The 14693-nt window shown below is 63.6% G+C and overlaps 1 protein-coding gene across 2 annotated transcripts in view; it reads right to left on the reverse strand.

Moving 5' to 3' along the window:
• FBLN1 (fibulin 1) overlaps nt 1-14693 on the reverse strand; it is a 72840-nt gene that overhangs the window by 36165 nt on the left and 21982 nt on the right. For both annotated transcript variants that reach the window (XM_062202699.1, XM_062202700.1), the window contains exons 5-14: nt 12895-12954; nt 11830-11931; nt 11440-11577; nt 10274-10411; nt 6806-6949; nt 5911-6039; nt 5235-5360; nt 3640-3759; nt 2921-3052; nt 978-1101 (exon numbers count right to left, since the gene is read on the reverse strand). In XM_062202699.1, coding sequence (XP_062058683.1) covers nt 978-1101; nt 2921-3052; nt 3640-3759; nt 5235-5360; nt 5911-6039; nt 6806-6949; nt 10274-10411; nt 11440-11577; nt 11830-11931; nt 12895-12954 — 1213 coding nt within the window. The remainder of the gene's footprint in view (nt 1-977; nt 1102-2920; nt 3053-3639; nt 3760-5234; nt 5361-5910; nt 6040-6805; nt 6950-10273; nt 10412-11439; nt 11578-11829; nt 11932-12894; nt 12955-14693) is intronic.

The raw sequence follows: 14693 nt of genomic DNA on the forward strand, positions 1-14693 counted from the left end.
CAAGCTGCACGGCCTCAAGCGAGGACAGGGACCTGGCCCCATGGCTCAGAGCAGCACCGTCACCACCGCCCAGCCACAGGACGCGCGAGCTCATTCAGACACACTTCTGGAGTGGCCTTTCGCCAGCCGGGTGCAGGACAAGGTCAGAGAGCACACACACGGAGGAGGAGGGGACATGGCCAGGCGGCAGGTCCACCACCCGAGCGCTGGCAGAAAACATGGTTGGGGGGGGCCGGAGGCGCGAGGCCAAGGGGCACACGCTGCAGCCTGCAGCTCCCTGCAAGGAAGACACTAAACTCAGGCAGGAGGAGAAGCTGACAAGAGGCCGGAGCCCGGGAAGTACAGGCAGCCCGGCGAGGCCTGGGTCACTTCCTATGCCGGGGGCGGTTCCCTGTGCACACACAGGATGGGCTTTGGGGCGCTTCCGGAAGCAACGACAGAGGCGCCGAATGGCCTCGCTGGAGAAACTCGGTGCCAAGGGGGGTGTGAGGCAAGAACCAGGCCCCCAGGCTCCTTCCAACTCTGCACGAGGGGGTTCCCAGCCACTCAGCGCTGAGTGGCCACGTGGGGACCAAGCTCATGAGGACACCGGCCACACAGCTCCAGGCTAGGCAGCGGAACCTTCCGTGCCGTTCCCACAGTCACCCAGCAGGTTGGAATCGGCTTCCAGGCAGGTTGCCACCTGACGAGGAGCCCCCAGCAAATCCCGGCAGCCCCCCACATTGGCCTCCACCTGCTTCTCGGAGTCACAGCCTGTCCTGCCAGCCCCACGGCACAGCCGAGAGCAGGCCAGGGTTCCACGCCAGGAAACACGAGGGCTCCCTGTGTAGGCTCGGCCCAGGGCGCCTGCGGCAACTCCCCTGCCTTCGGAGCCCCTTCTCGCCCGGATCAGTGGAGGGCCCTGCGGTCACGGCTCGTCGCCCAGCCAGGTCGCCGGGAGGCCAACACAGACAGACAGCGGCGCAGGCGGCACTTACGTGTCTGCCGAGCGGCGGTAGTTCTCGGGGCACTCGAAGGCCAGGCATCGGAAGCTGCCCTGGATGTTGAAGCAGGTCTCGTTGATGGAGCAGTTGTGGACGCCAGTCACACACTCGTCAATGTCTGCGAGAGACCATGGGGCAGCACGGTGAGGGCCCAGACCACACCGGCCACGCAGGCCACGGCAGCCACACCCCTCCCAGACGGGCATGCTAGGATCTCCCACCACTCAGGGCCGCCCTCGCCCACCACTGGCTGCTTCTGGGGCAGCGGCCGGCACCAGCCCCTATATTTATTGGATCTCTGATTTCTAAGCATTTTATTTGAAAGGCAGAGAGAGACAGAGAGCAAGCAAGCTCTCCCATCTGCTGGTTCATTCCCCAAATGCCTGCAACAGCCAGGGCTGGGCCAGGCCGGAGGCAGGAGGCGGGAACCAGAGCTCAGTCGGGGTCTCCCACGTAAAGGGAGCGGGGCCCCGACTACTTGAGGGCCATCGCTGCTGCCTCCCGGCGTGTGCTTCCGCAGGAAGGGTAGCAGGACTCAAAGCTGGGGGCTCTGGTCTAGAACGGGAGTGTCCCAGGCGGTCTCTGTATCCCTGAGCCAAACGCCAGCCACAGCTGGCCACACTGGCAGGGTAGCACCTCAGTATTCATGAGCCACGGCTCGAGCGTGGCGATGGTGTGGGGCGGCCCCTGGAGGCCCTGGGTAAAGGACAACTCTGCATCCTCCCAATGATCCCAGGACGCACTCCAGGGGGCGCTCAGAGCCAGCGCACCTGCCCCAGGCCACAGATTCTGTAAGCACCAGAGTCCACACAGTGCCCCTCCGTGGCTCCGTGGCTCCTGGCCCTTATCTCATGTGACCCCTAACATCCTGGGAGGGGAGAGGCAGAGGCTCCGCCCTCCCCCAACCCCGCCCAGGCTTAACAGGATCCTGCCACACCTTGCCCTGCGGGCCTGGGGCTCCTGCGGAGGGGCCTGGGGCTTCCCATAGACACTCTGGAGCAAATTCCACGGGGAGGGGGCCGTCCCTAAAGCCTGGTGGCTGGTGGCCAAGCCCACACCGCCCTGGCAGAGCGATGCTCGGGGGCGTGTGCTCGCCGTGCCCGGGCAGCCCCAGGCTGCGGGAGGGACTCCAGCCAGGAGGACCCATGCCACGAGCTCTGGCAGACAGGAGGTGAGGGACTTCCTTCGGGGCTGCAGCCCGGCTAAGCAGGGCCCTCCCAGGAAATGCCTCAGCTCCTGCCTGCCTTCGCCCCAAGCCACCTTCTTCGTGACCAGAAATGACATCTGGAGGCCTCCAGAGCCTCTGGACCCACAGCCCCATGGGGCACCCAGGAGGAGGGGGCTGCACAGAGCTGCCCCTGCGACCCAGCTTCTGGGGCCGACCCCAGATGGGAGCCAGCGCGTCCACCCCAGGATCACTCATCCACTAAAACCTAGCGCGTGCCGCCCCCTCCCCCCAGTCATCAAATGACGGCCACAGAGGGCATGGGGACCCCGGGGGTCTTGGAAATGCAGGCTGAGGACGGCCCCCCAGCCATCTAGCCCCTGCTGAGCAGAGCCAGCCCCACACGACCTCACAGTCACCGCGACCACAACACAGAGACCTCGGGAACAACCGAGGCCCCTGCTGGGACAGCGAGCAGCCCCTGGGGACAGCGGCCTCGGCCACGTGCTCACGGTTTCACTCCAGGCCTGGCCCACAGCAAGGGTCAGTCGGGACGGAATGGAAGGCAGAACCAGGGGGTCTCCGGGCCTTCCCTCCACCGGGGCGCCTTCCTAAGGTGTCCCAGTCTTTTCCACCGAGGGCAGGCTGGGAGGGGGCCCAGGGCACACGGCAGCCTTGGACCTGCCATACCTGTGGTGTGGCCCTGGGTCAGGCAAGCAGCCTCCCCTAGCCTGGCCACAGCTCCCCACCCCGGGGGCGGGGCCTCACTCACCTTGGCAGTTGCGGCCGTTGGGGGCCAGCCTGTAGCCGTTCGGGGGGCAGCTGCACTGGAAGCTCCCGGGGACGTTGATGCAGCGGTAGGAACAGATGTGGCCCCCGGTGGGCAGGGCACACTCGTCGATGTCTGCAAGGGAAAAGCCCACCTCAGCCTCGCATGGCAGAGCCCCCAGGGGGCCCAGAGAGCACAGAGGGGAAACCGAGGCAGCGAAGGGGTAGGCTAGCCTGGGCTCACACGGCAGTGGGTGATGTAGAGGATGAGGTGGGGGCAGGAGACCGAGGGCCATCTGCTAACAAAACCCACCGCCATGGGCGCCAGGCAGCGTGTGGCAGGCCGGTTTAATCCGGTTTTGTCCCCTGGCAGCCTGGGGTGGGGGGGGCTGCGGTTAACACCCTCGGCACCGAGTAGACAGTGGCCCAGGCCGAGGCAGAGCCGGAGTCAGGGGTGCGGGTGGCCCCTGGAGCCCTCCTCCCTCCTCAGTCCCCTGCCATGGTCACACTCTGTGGCTCAGAGCCCCAGTCCGCTCAGCGGTGACCATGAGCACAGGTGCAAGGAAGAACGATGGGGGGGGGGGGGCAGGAACTGCTCCCCACCCACCTCACCCTCAACGACAGGCCAATCTCAGCGGCGGGGGAAGCCCACATCAGCTGCCAGCCCTGGGCAGCAGAGGCCCTGGCACCTGCCGGGGGATGGCACGGCCGGGGCGCCCTCACCTTCGCAGGTGACGCCGTCCACGTCGCTGAGCTGGTAGCCGCGCCGGCAGTAGCACTGGTAGGAGCCGTAGACGTTGGCACACTCCTGGCTGCAGGGGTTGCTGCTGCACTCGTTCACGTCTGGAGCACAGAGGGGGGGTCCCCGTGTCACACGGCACCGCCCACCACCCCTCCCCACAGCTCATCCGCGGGGGGTCCCGGGACTCCCGCCCACCACGGCTGATGCATCCCCGCTCTGTCCCTGCCCCTGTGGGCATCAAGCCATGCCCCCAGCCCCCAGCCCGGGCTCCCAGCCTTGCTGGGCACCTGTCGGCCGCAGCTCTCAGATGTAAGCCTGATCTTGACCTCCCTCGCCCCCCAGGTGACCCGGCAGATGGGACAGCACTCCAGATACTCCAGTGCTCGGGACTGAGCTGCTGCCCACCTGTTCCCCTGGCCTGGAGCAGCAGCCGCAGCCCTCAGGCCAAATCTGGCCGGCCATCTGTTCTTACAAATAAAGTTTTATTGGCACACAGCTGTGCTCATGGTCGTACCAAGGGCACCAAGGCCCCGGCTGCTTTTGTGCTGCTAAGCAGAGCAGAGGCGTTGTACCAGGAGACCGTGGCCGGGAAGCCGCCAACGGTTACTACGCGGCTTCTAGACGGAGTCGGCCAACCCAGGCCCACGAGTGCCTTCTCACATTTGCTCAGTTGCTGCTGGTCAGTAGCAGAGCATCCACCAGCCGTGTTCCATCTCCACAGCCCCCAGCATCCAGCCTGGCCCCACTGCTCCCCGCTGCCTCCACACCCTAGAGCAATGGAGCTCTCGCTCCACACCTGGGCAGGTGCCCGATGGCGCTCAGGTGGCAAAGCCAGCCAGACCCTGGACCCGTGCCCACAACACTGTCCACCGACACAGATCTGCCCTCTTGCCAGCTGCTTGGGAGTGGCCACAGGAGCACAAGCCAGGAGGGACAGCAGCCGCCGCGGCCCCTGCAGTACCAGCTGCCATCTCACGCCCTTCCCTGATAACCTTGCACAGCCTCCATCCCATTTTTTTTAATGTTTGTTTTATTTGAAAGGCAGAGAGACAGAGAAATTTTCCATGTGAAGGTTCACTCCCCAAATGCTCACGACAGCCGGGGCTGGACCAGGCTGGAGCCAGGAGCCCAGGACTCCATCCGGGTCTCCCCTGTGGGTGGCAGGGACCCAAACACATGAGCTATCACAGCTGCCTCCGGGGGGGGGGGGGGGGAGGCTCAGCAGGAAGTTCGAATCAGAAACAGGGCTGGGACTCCACCCCCGCACTCTGACACGGGACACCCATGGACCCCCCAAAGCACAACCACAGCGCCTCCTTGCCACTGGGTGGCTCACTCCTCTGGGACGTAGCAGTCACTCCCTCCAGGGACACCGGGCTTGGGGTGAGGAGGTCAGTGTCCCCAGAGCCACAGGTGAAGGGGGCTGCACACTCGCGGCCACACCCCCACATCCCTTGGCTCCCAGGATCTTGGAAGGAAGGCCTGAACAGCTGCCTTTCCCCCCAACACGTATCCCGGGTCTGCGAGAGGGGGGCTCTGCCAGCAGGGGGCAGCGTGGACGAGGGCCTCCCCTCACCTTCACATGACCGGCGGTCCACGGAGAGCCGGAAGCCCGTGGAGCAGCTGCAGTGGTAGGAGCCTGGCGTGTTCTCGCACTTGTGGCCACACAGGCGCCCGGGGTAGCGCTGGCACTCATTGATGTCTGCAACGGGGACAGGCGGCTCAGGGACATGTTTCCGTAGCAACAGCAGCTGCTGTCTTCCTCCCCCACCTCCCGCCGACTGGACCTGGACCTGGCAAGCTGGCAGGAGCAGAAGCCACACCCGGCGTGCCTGCCACTGGGCTAGCCTCCGCCCAGTGCTACCAGGAGGGACCACTGAGAGGTGGCAAAGGGGTAGCCATGGGGAGCAGGTGCCGGCCTCCTTAGCACACTGGAGCGGCGCTGGCAGGTGCCTGCTGCTGGGGGCTGAGCCCATTAGCAGTCAGCCCGGGCTCATGGGAGGCCCTTTGGCCCTGAGGTCACCGTGAATCTTGGGGACACCACTCACACTCCTGGCATCTGTGGCCCTGGCCACACTTGGAGACCCTGGGGGAGCCTTGCCGGGGCAGCTGTGGAGTCCGAGCTAGAACGGGGGTCTCCTGACTCAGGGCTTCTCTCTGGGACCCTGCGCCCAGGAGTCTCCGAAACGCACCAGACAGTGTCACTGCTGGTGCCCCTCGGCTGCCCCCGCGCCCGCGAGGACACCACGTACCCACGCACGTCCTGCTGATGCCGTCGAAGTAGTAGCCAGGCTGGCACTCGCAGCGGAAGCTGCCGGGGGAGTTCACACAGCGGTGCCCCTTGCCACAGGGCTCGGAGGGCGGCGCACACTCGTCCACGTCTTGCCAAGGAGAAAGAGGTTGTGGGACAGTCAGCGCGGGGCCTGCCCCGAGGAGCCGCCGCAGCGTCCGCTGACAAGGCGACACCTCTTCATTTTCCCGGGGCACCCACTATGGGCTGGGCCCGTCCTGGGACCCCACCCACCCGGGCCTGCGCTGGCCAGCACAGACCCTTGCTAAGGGTGATGGTGGGGAGATGCTGGGAGCCATGGGCATGGGGCAGACCCCTTCCCCAGCAGGCAGCAGGGTGGGCTGGGGTGTAGGAGCAGGGGAATCCACTGCCACCCCCCACCATGGGAATAAGAGCGACACACACAGAGCAGAAGGGGCCGCGCTGGTGTGGCCTGGGCTCTGTGAAGTGGCAGTCAGCTCAGGACCGAGTGAGAAGCAGTGGCTGCCCCCTGCCACAAGGGGAGCCGCTGAGCGCTGTGAGCAGGAGGCAGGAGAGAGCTCTGGGCTCAGGACAGACTGGACAGAGAGAGGAGGCTGGGGGAAGCCGACGAGGGCTGGGATCCAGGGAAGGCCTGGGCCCAGGGGTCGGTGACAGGTTGGGCAGACACAGGGAGAAGGCCTCAGCGTGGGATCAGCGCTCCTGCTCCGAGGTGCATGTGTGCGTGCATTTGTGTGCACTTGCCTGTGCCTGTGTGTGCACGTGCGCATACCTGGTGTGTGCACAGGTGTGCATGTCTGTGTTGTGTGTGCACGCGTGTGTGTGCTGGAAGCGGACAGGAGAGTGGAGCTCGGACTGATTTCTGACTGGATACCAACCCACACAGCGCGTCCCCTCGTCGTTGAGGTGGTAGCCACGGCCACAGTTGGGCACGTTCTTCTGGCACGTGTAGGAGCCCTCCGTGTTGATGCATGTCTGCCCCACGGGGCACGGGGCACTGATACTTAAGCATTCATTGATATCTACAACGGGGAAGACGGAGGTAGCGCGGTGAGCCACGGAGCTCGGGCTGGAAGCCGCTGGCTGGAACTTCCAAGAGCCCTGCCCTGCTCTGCGCAAGGCCACAGTGAGAAACTGCAGTCCCCTCCCCCAGACCAGGCAACTGGCTTCCCCCACGTCCGTCCCCAGCACACTGGGGGCCTCGGCACACCTCCTGCCCCGACAGCTCCACCTCTTGCTGCAGCAAACCCACACGGGCAGACGGCCCCTCCCCGGCCCAGAGCCAAGGAGACAGAGGTGAGGGTCCCCTCTGTGCGGCATGCTGGCCCCAGCGAGGCTCGGGGCCCCACTTGCCCCCAGCCTCACCAGGCCAGTCTGCCTTGCAGCCCCAACGCATCAGCAGCTCCTGCACCGGCCACTCAGGCACCTGCCTCCAGGGACGCCCGGCCCCTGTGGCCCTCTGAGCACCACCTCCTCGGAGACCCCACTCTGGGTTCCCTGAGGTCACTGCCCAGCGGTCTCGTCTCGCCCAGACACGCCCCGATGCGGTGACTGCGCGGTGTTAACCTCTGATGGTCACGCAAGGACCGAGCGCGAGCCAGGGATAACCGAGAGCCGCGTCCCACGCGCAGACTGGGCCTCTGGCCAGGCGTGGTCTCCTGCAAGGACCCAGGCCCTGCAAAGCCACCTTGGGGAATCGCTCTGTGCTGCTATGTGCATTTGGAAGGAGCTGAGGGGCCGTCTCGCAGCCAACAGCAAAGCAAACACGCCTCTCAGGTTCCAAGTTTCCCACACTGTTCCGTGGGATGCTGGGGACGGTGTGTCCCCCCCCAAGATACTGACGAGGGGCGCCCCTGGCCTGCACGCCCCACCCAGGACTAGGAAAGCAGTGGCTGAATTCATGAGCGAGCGAATGAATGAATGCGAGGGCGACCACATGGAGTTCAACGGGTCCGAGGAAGGCACTGCACAGCCGCTCCCTCTTAGGCGGCCTTGTGGGGAGGACCTGGGCAGTCCCAGCTGCTGGCGACCCAGCCACCCCACGCTTCCTCCCCGGAGCAGAGTCCAGATGTGGTGGGAGCCGCCCAAGGCCCAGCCCCTCCCCCTCCTGAGGAGGGGGCCAGGGGCTGGGGGAGGGGACTCAGAGAAAGAGGAAAAGACAGAACTTGGGGAAGACAAGACAGCCGCAGGGCCCTGGGTGAGCACAGTGCAAGGTTCAGGAAAATTCCAGGCTTCACACCAGGGAGGCGGCCTCTGGTCCCAAGCCCCAGCTGCCCGGGAGAGGCTCTGGGGCCTGGGAAGCCAGGTTTTGGCAACACCTGGAGCTCTCTCCTGAGAGTTATCCCTGCTGACGCAGTCAATCATTTCACTAAAGACGACTTCCAGGTGCTGACACCAGACGTCTACTACAGCGCCAAGTGGGCTTAGAGAAAGAAAAGGAGAAGGAAAAAGCCAGAGCAGTCCGGCCCCACAAGAACCAAAAGGCGCGGGAGCGCAGTCCTACGCTCACGCCGGGTCTGCCCGTCTCTCAGCAGGAAGTTCAAGGGCACTTCCAAGACGTCACAGAGAAGTGGAATTAAAAGACAAGTTTCCCCTGGTGCAAGAAACCCTGACAGCTTTTCCATAACGCGCATTTGTCACGCGCTCTCTGGCGATCCCTGTGCACAACCTCCGAGACACAACAGCACTTTTCCAAGCCAAGGAAGCGGCACTCGGTCTGAGGACGGAGACCCCACCCCACCCCCACCTCCCACACAGCAGGCTGAGCCGGAGGGGCCTGAGAGCTGAGGGTTCGGTGAGGACCCCAGGGAAGTCACCCAGAGCCCCGGCAGCCAGGCTCCAAGTGCCCCAGATCCGGGGTGGGGGTGAGGGGGCGAGTGCCGACCCGTGCCTCCCCACAGCAGCAGGGAGATCGGGACCACGCTGAGACTTGCAAAGATTCTTTGTGGGAAGCGGGGCTGACTTTGCCGTGAGTCAGGGTTCCCAGCCCAACAGCTGCCAGGCTCCGCGGCGGAGCCCCCCTAAGCCACCAGCAAGTCTGAGCAGCGCCCGCCCTGCTCAGGGCCCCCGGTGCTGAGTGATGACCGCGCAGCTCGCAGGAAGCTGGCAAGGGGCCAGCTGGCAGCGCAGCCGAGGCCCCGGCGTGGGACGAGGGCCAGGAGGCTGGGGCACGGTTCACAAGGGGCTCCCTTCCTAAGGCGGCACTGGCTTCAAATATCTCGGGGTGGCAAAAGTGGGGAGGGGGATGGGAGCTTTCAATTCCATCTCAAACACAAGGTCAGTGCGGCTTTATCTGAGAGGAGCTGAGACAAGATCAGACAAAGCTTCGGCCTCCAGAGGGGAGCGGGCTGCAGCCACCCAGGCAGGGTGGGCTCCGACTGGCGGCGCTCATGGCCCAGAGCCAGAGGCAGGACCCAGAAGCTTCTGCCAAGCAGAGGGCAAGGCAAGGCTGAGGGAGGGGTTCGGAGGCAGGGGCGACAGAGCCAGACAGTTCGCCTGGACGGCTCGCCTGCCACCTTTCCCGCACAGGTGTCGTGGGCCCCGACCCGCGCTGCTCCTCCCCCAGTGTGAGCAGCGCATGCGACCCCCCATCTCCACTCAGTCCACCTGGCACTTTCTCTCCTTTCCCACCGGTCCTCCCCTGAGACCAACACAGCGCTCTCGTTATTATCGTGGTAAAATACACGTCACGTCAACTTGGCTGTCCTCCCCATTTGTAAGGGCACAGCTCTGGGGCACCGGGTACGGTCTCACAGCTGTGTGACCATCACCACCAGCCACGTCCCGGACGCCTTCATCTGGCAAAACTCGGACTCTGTCCCTAGAGAACGCTGGCTCCCCAGTCCCCTCCCCCGGGGCCCTGGCTCCCACTCTTGTCCCGTCTCTCTGAAGCCCACTGCCAACAGAGAGTCTCTCCAGAACACCGTCCAGCCGACTACAAGCTGGGGTAGGGAGCCACGGTGGTCATCTTGCTGGCACCTGCTCGAGCCCGCACGCCAGGGGTTAAGAGTAAATGTGGCTGGTCCATTCGGCTCAGAACCGGGCATCTCCAACTCCAACATCCAAATCAGCCATGAGCAAGTCCCAGGCCTCGGGCCAAACCCTGCGTGCCTGCCGCTTTTCGTAAATAAAGATTTCTGAGAACAGTATCTCCCACTTGTTCACTCGTTGTCCCTGGGTACTTCCAAACCACGGCAGACTCGAGCGCCGTGACAGCCCACATGGCCCATGAGGCCTGAACTACCTGCCGGCTGCCCCTGATAGGACAGAGGCCCCGGAGCGGAGCGGCGGACGCCGTACCCTGCCCGGCGGAGCCCGGGGGGCGCCCTGGCGGCAGCGTGTCTTACCAATACAGCTGCCTAGAGCATCTTGTATAAAGCCACTCTTGCACTGTAGCTTGGGTCTGCAGCGGAAGGATCCCAGAGTATTCTGACAGATAAAATCGGGGAGGCAGTTATGAATACCACTCTCACACTCGTCAATATCTGGTACATCATAAAAAAAGGAGATGGTTAGCGAGAGTAGTGCCAGGCATTTGACAACACTTCAACATCACAAGAAAGTCCTTCTCTAACGCTCATTACCCCACCGTCTCCCGAAACTGTAGCAGAGACGCCCCACGCTCTGCTCGCTCCCCTCAAAAGGCTGACTGCTCTGCTTCCCCCAAACCTCTTCCCAGGCAAACTTCCTGGCACACGTATGTGTTATTCATTCAGGCTAAGTGCATGTTTAGTTTAGCTCATAAACAATTAACTCAATGGCAATAAACACAGCCGCTGCGAACCTCTGCACCCTGCGCCGCCCCGGTACCCCAAGCACCAGCAGCCGGCAGGTCGTGGCAAGGCTTCCTTGAAGCTCAAGGCCAAAGACTGTCAGAGCACAGACACTCGGCCTGCCGGGCCACCAGGCCCTCGGGGTTGTGCCGGCCCAGCCGGAGTGCAGGAGACAAGACCAGGGAGGGGGGAACCTCGCTTTGGAGTCACCCCCAGAATCCAACAGTCCACGCTTTTAGCCAAACCGCTTTGTCCTCGGGAAAGGCCCAAGGCCATCCTCGGAGAACCAGGTTCTGGAAGAGCCTGGGCGGAGCCTCCCCTGCCAGGTCAGGCCTCCAGCTCCACTGGCAGCCAGCAGCGTCTGGTCTTTATGTAGTGGAAGGGGATATGGTTTGAACTTCAAGGAAGCCTGGAATCGGACGGATGCCGGCTGCTGCACAAAGCTATTTTATTTGTTTTTATTTTGCAGACGGCACACGCACGAGCACCTGACATTTGCCCTTAGCCTTGTTTCTAAAGAATCTGATCCTTTTCGGAAACGCCAACCTGCCCCTGCAAGGGAAGGCTCTGGCCGGCCAGGTGCACACCTGCCCACCTCCTACACCTGCTGCCCGGCACCGCCAGCCTCGGGACTTCTCAGTTCCCGTGCCCCAAGGCACTGGGCCCGGTACGGCCCGGCCCGCCTGCAGCATCCACCCGCCCCCCCACCTCGGCCCCTCTACGCCCGGCGCAGGCTGTACCTTTGCACTTATTGTCGTCCGTGAGCTCGTAGCCAGTGCCACAGCTGCTGTCGCGCTGACAGCGGAAGGAGCCCACGGTGTTGATGCAGGATTCTCCAAGCTGGCAGTGGTGGCCGCCGGTGATGCACTCGTTCACGTCTGTGAGACACAGGGGTCAGCGCGGGAGGACCGGCGAGCGGGGCCCAGCACGCCCCGGGAGGAGCTGCCTCCCTGGCGCCCCGCGCCACCGCGGCCCCAACAGCTGGTTCCCCTGCAAGCTCCGGGCCCCTTGTGGGCACTTCTCCCGCGCCTCCGCGCCCCACGCGTCGGTTCTCGCTCCCGGCCAACTCCAGGGGGCGCCCGAGAGCAGCGCGGGGCGGTCCTCCGCGCAGGCCCCGCCCCAGCCTTTACCTTCGCAGGACACGCCGTCGGCCATCAGCTGGTAGCCCACGAAGCACGAGCAGACCACCTCCTCCCCGGTGTCGCGGCACTGCTGCTTACAGGGTCCGCCGCCTGCAGGCAGAGCGGCCGTGAGCCAGGCTGGACTGGACACGGGACACCCCAGGGTCTGGCTCTGGGCACCCTGGGGGCTCCTGCTTCTGGTCCCCCCCCACCAGTGGGGCGCCTAAGAGACCAGGCAGGGGATGGTGAGCTGTCCGACGTTGGCTTCTGTTTGGGCCCCGCGCAGCCCCATCTGCCCCCCTAAACTCCAGGGCTGGCCCTGCTGCCACCTCAGCTGCCTCCTGCCCAGTCTCCCCCCGGGGGGCCCTAGCACCTCTCCCCACCCGTGGACCCCACACTCCCTCCAGGGCAGCCAGAATGCACGAGGTAAAGCTGTCATGGGGACACCAGCCTCCAGCAGGCCCAGGCCAGGAGACCAGAGCTCACCACTGCCTCTCCCCTCCCCCAGCCCTCCCATCCCCACTGCCCGCCCCGTGGCCTGGCTGCTGTGGGTCTGCACCCTCCCATGCACACCGGCTCTCCCCTCTCCCAGGGAGGACTGGAGGCCTTCTGGGGTTCTGGGTCCCTCCCCACCACCCCCGTCACTGCCCACAGCATGTTGTGACTCAGCTGGCTTAGGCACGGCTGGGTGAGCCCGGGGGACAGACGTGCTGGTCCAGACACGCAATGGAAAGAAAACCTGCAAGGCCCTGCTCACTTGGAATCTGCAAATGTCTCCCCGGGAGGCAAGCGCACAGTGTCCGCCAGTGTCCGCGGCACCTGGCGGAGCTCCAGAGACCCAGCGGCCCTCCCGAGGGGCTCCCTAAGCGTGCGGCCCCAGCCCGCGTCCACAGGTCCATGAACCTGGCAGTGTCCAGGTGGACGCCGCCCTGGGAGAACCTTCCCTGCCAGCTCCTCTGCACGGCCCCTTCCCACCGGCCCACCGCCTCCCTGGAGGGCAGAGGCCAAGGTCAGTGCTGACTTCCCTTCAGGTTCAGGACCACCAGGTGGCTCACGGGAGATCCCGGGTCTCACCTCGGCAGCGGTCATTCAGGTAGGGGTCCTCTTGCTCTTCCTCCGGCTCAGAGACCTTAGCTAAGGAGGGAGAAACCAGACGTTGGCCATCTCCCGTCTCATTGCAGGGAAAACCAACTGTGTTCATGTCTAGTCCGTTTCGGGTGGTAATGCCCAGTTGCAAGTCTTTAAGACAGCAGGGTATCAGTCTAAGAACAGAATGACAGGGACCGGCGCCTGTGGCGTGGTAGGCTGGGCCTCCGCCTGTGGTACCCGCATCCCATATGGGTGACGGTTCAAGACCCCACTGCTCCACTTCCAATCCAGCTCCCTGATGATGTGCCTAGGAAAGCAGCGGAAGACGGCCCAAGAGTTGGGCCCCTGCACCCACGTGGGAGACCCAGAGGAAGCTCCTGGCTCCTGGCTTTGGATCGGCCTAGCGCTGGTCATTGTGGCCATTTCAGAAGTGAACCAGTGGATGGAAGACCTCTCTCTCTCTCAAATAAACAAATCTTTTGTTGTTATTGTTGTTGAAGATTTACCCACTTATTTGAAAGGCAGAGTTACAGAAAGAAAGGTCTTCCAACAGCTGGTTCACTCCCCAAATGGCCGCAATGGCCAGAGCTGGGCAGATCCAAAGCCCGGAGCTTCTTCCAGGTCACCATGCAGGTGCAGGGACCCAAGCACTTGGGCCATCTTCCACTGCTTTCTCAAGGCATAGCAGGGAGCTGGATCGGAAGTGGAGCAGCCAGGACTCGAACCGGTGCCCATGTGTGATGCTGGTGCTGCAGGCAGTAGCTTTACCTGCTGTGCCACAGCACCGGCCCCCATAAATCAATCTTTAAAAAAAAAAAACTGCCACTCCTAGTGGTGGGTGGATTTCTCAGAGCTATGACGACAGACAGAGCGCGGCACAGCGGCCTCGCGGGTTCACTCCGCGCCAAATGCTGTTACAGAATTCAGATGACTCAATATTTCCACAAACGCAGTCCTGGCCTCCTCGCACCCTGAACCCGGCCCTCCGTCCCAGGGCAGCACGCACTGCAGAGGCTTGTTAAAGCGACGGCTGGGCCGTGGCCACCAACTGACCCCATCACAGCCAGCACTGTCCGTGGCGCTTCTGGGTGGCACACAGTAGGCCCTGGGTGAAGGTTAGTGGAAGGGAGGAGACCGCGTGGGGGAGGAGGAGTTGGGGAAGTCTTGGGGAGGAGGGAGTCTTGGAGGAGAGCCTGGGCAGGGGTGGAAGTGGATAAAAGCCGGGCAAGAAAAAACATCTGGAGCCCCAGAGAAGGCCTGAGGCCGGAACCCAACGAGCCACAAGCCAGCCACAAGCCAGCCACAAGCCAGGACATCCTCCCTGGAGGCACAGGGGAAGGGCTCGGGCGGGATGGAGTGAGAATGTCATCCCAGAAGTCTGGGGAGGAGGCGGGATGTGGTCCTGACCCTCCCAGGTTCTGAATATCAAAGACCACACAGGAGCCCAAAGCCTCAGGGCTCCCACGACCACAGAATGGATGGCTTGAGCGACAGCTGTGAGAGCCCTTCCCTTTCAACCCCTTCTTGTTAAAAATTCTTAAAATTTATTTATTAGAGAGAGACAGACATGGGGAAGGCAAGCATTCACCAGTTCACTCCCCGAATGCCAGTGACAGCCAAGGCTGAGCCAGGCTGAGCCAGGGGTGGGAATTCACCGTTTTCCCTCCCTCCCTCCCTCCTTCCCTTTTTTTTTTTTTTTTTTTTTAACTCAAGGGAGAGGAAACTCAGGCAGGAACCAGCCCAAAAGCACAAGCAAGCTTGGGCAGAGAGACTCCTGCATTTTT

This window comes from Lepus europaeus, chromosome 10 (genome assembly GCF_033115175.1).
Source record: "Lepus europaeus isolate LE1 chromosome 10, mLepTim1.pri, whole genome shotgun sequence".
Lineage (NCBI taxonomy): Eukaryota > Metazoa > Chordata > Mammalia > Lagomorpha > Leporidae > Lepus > Lepus europaeus.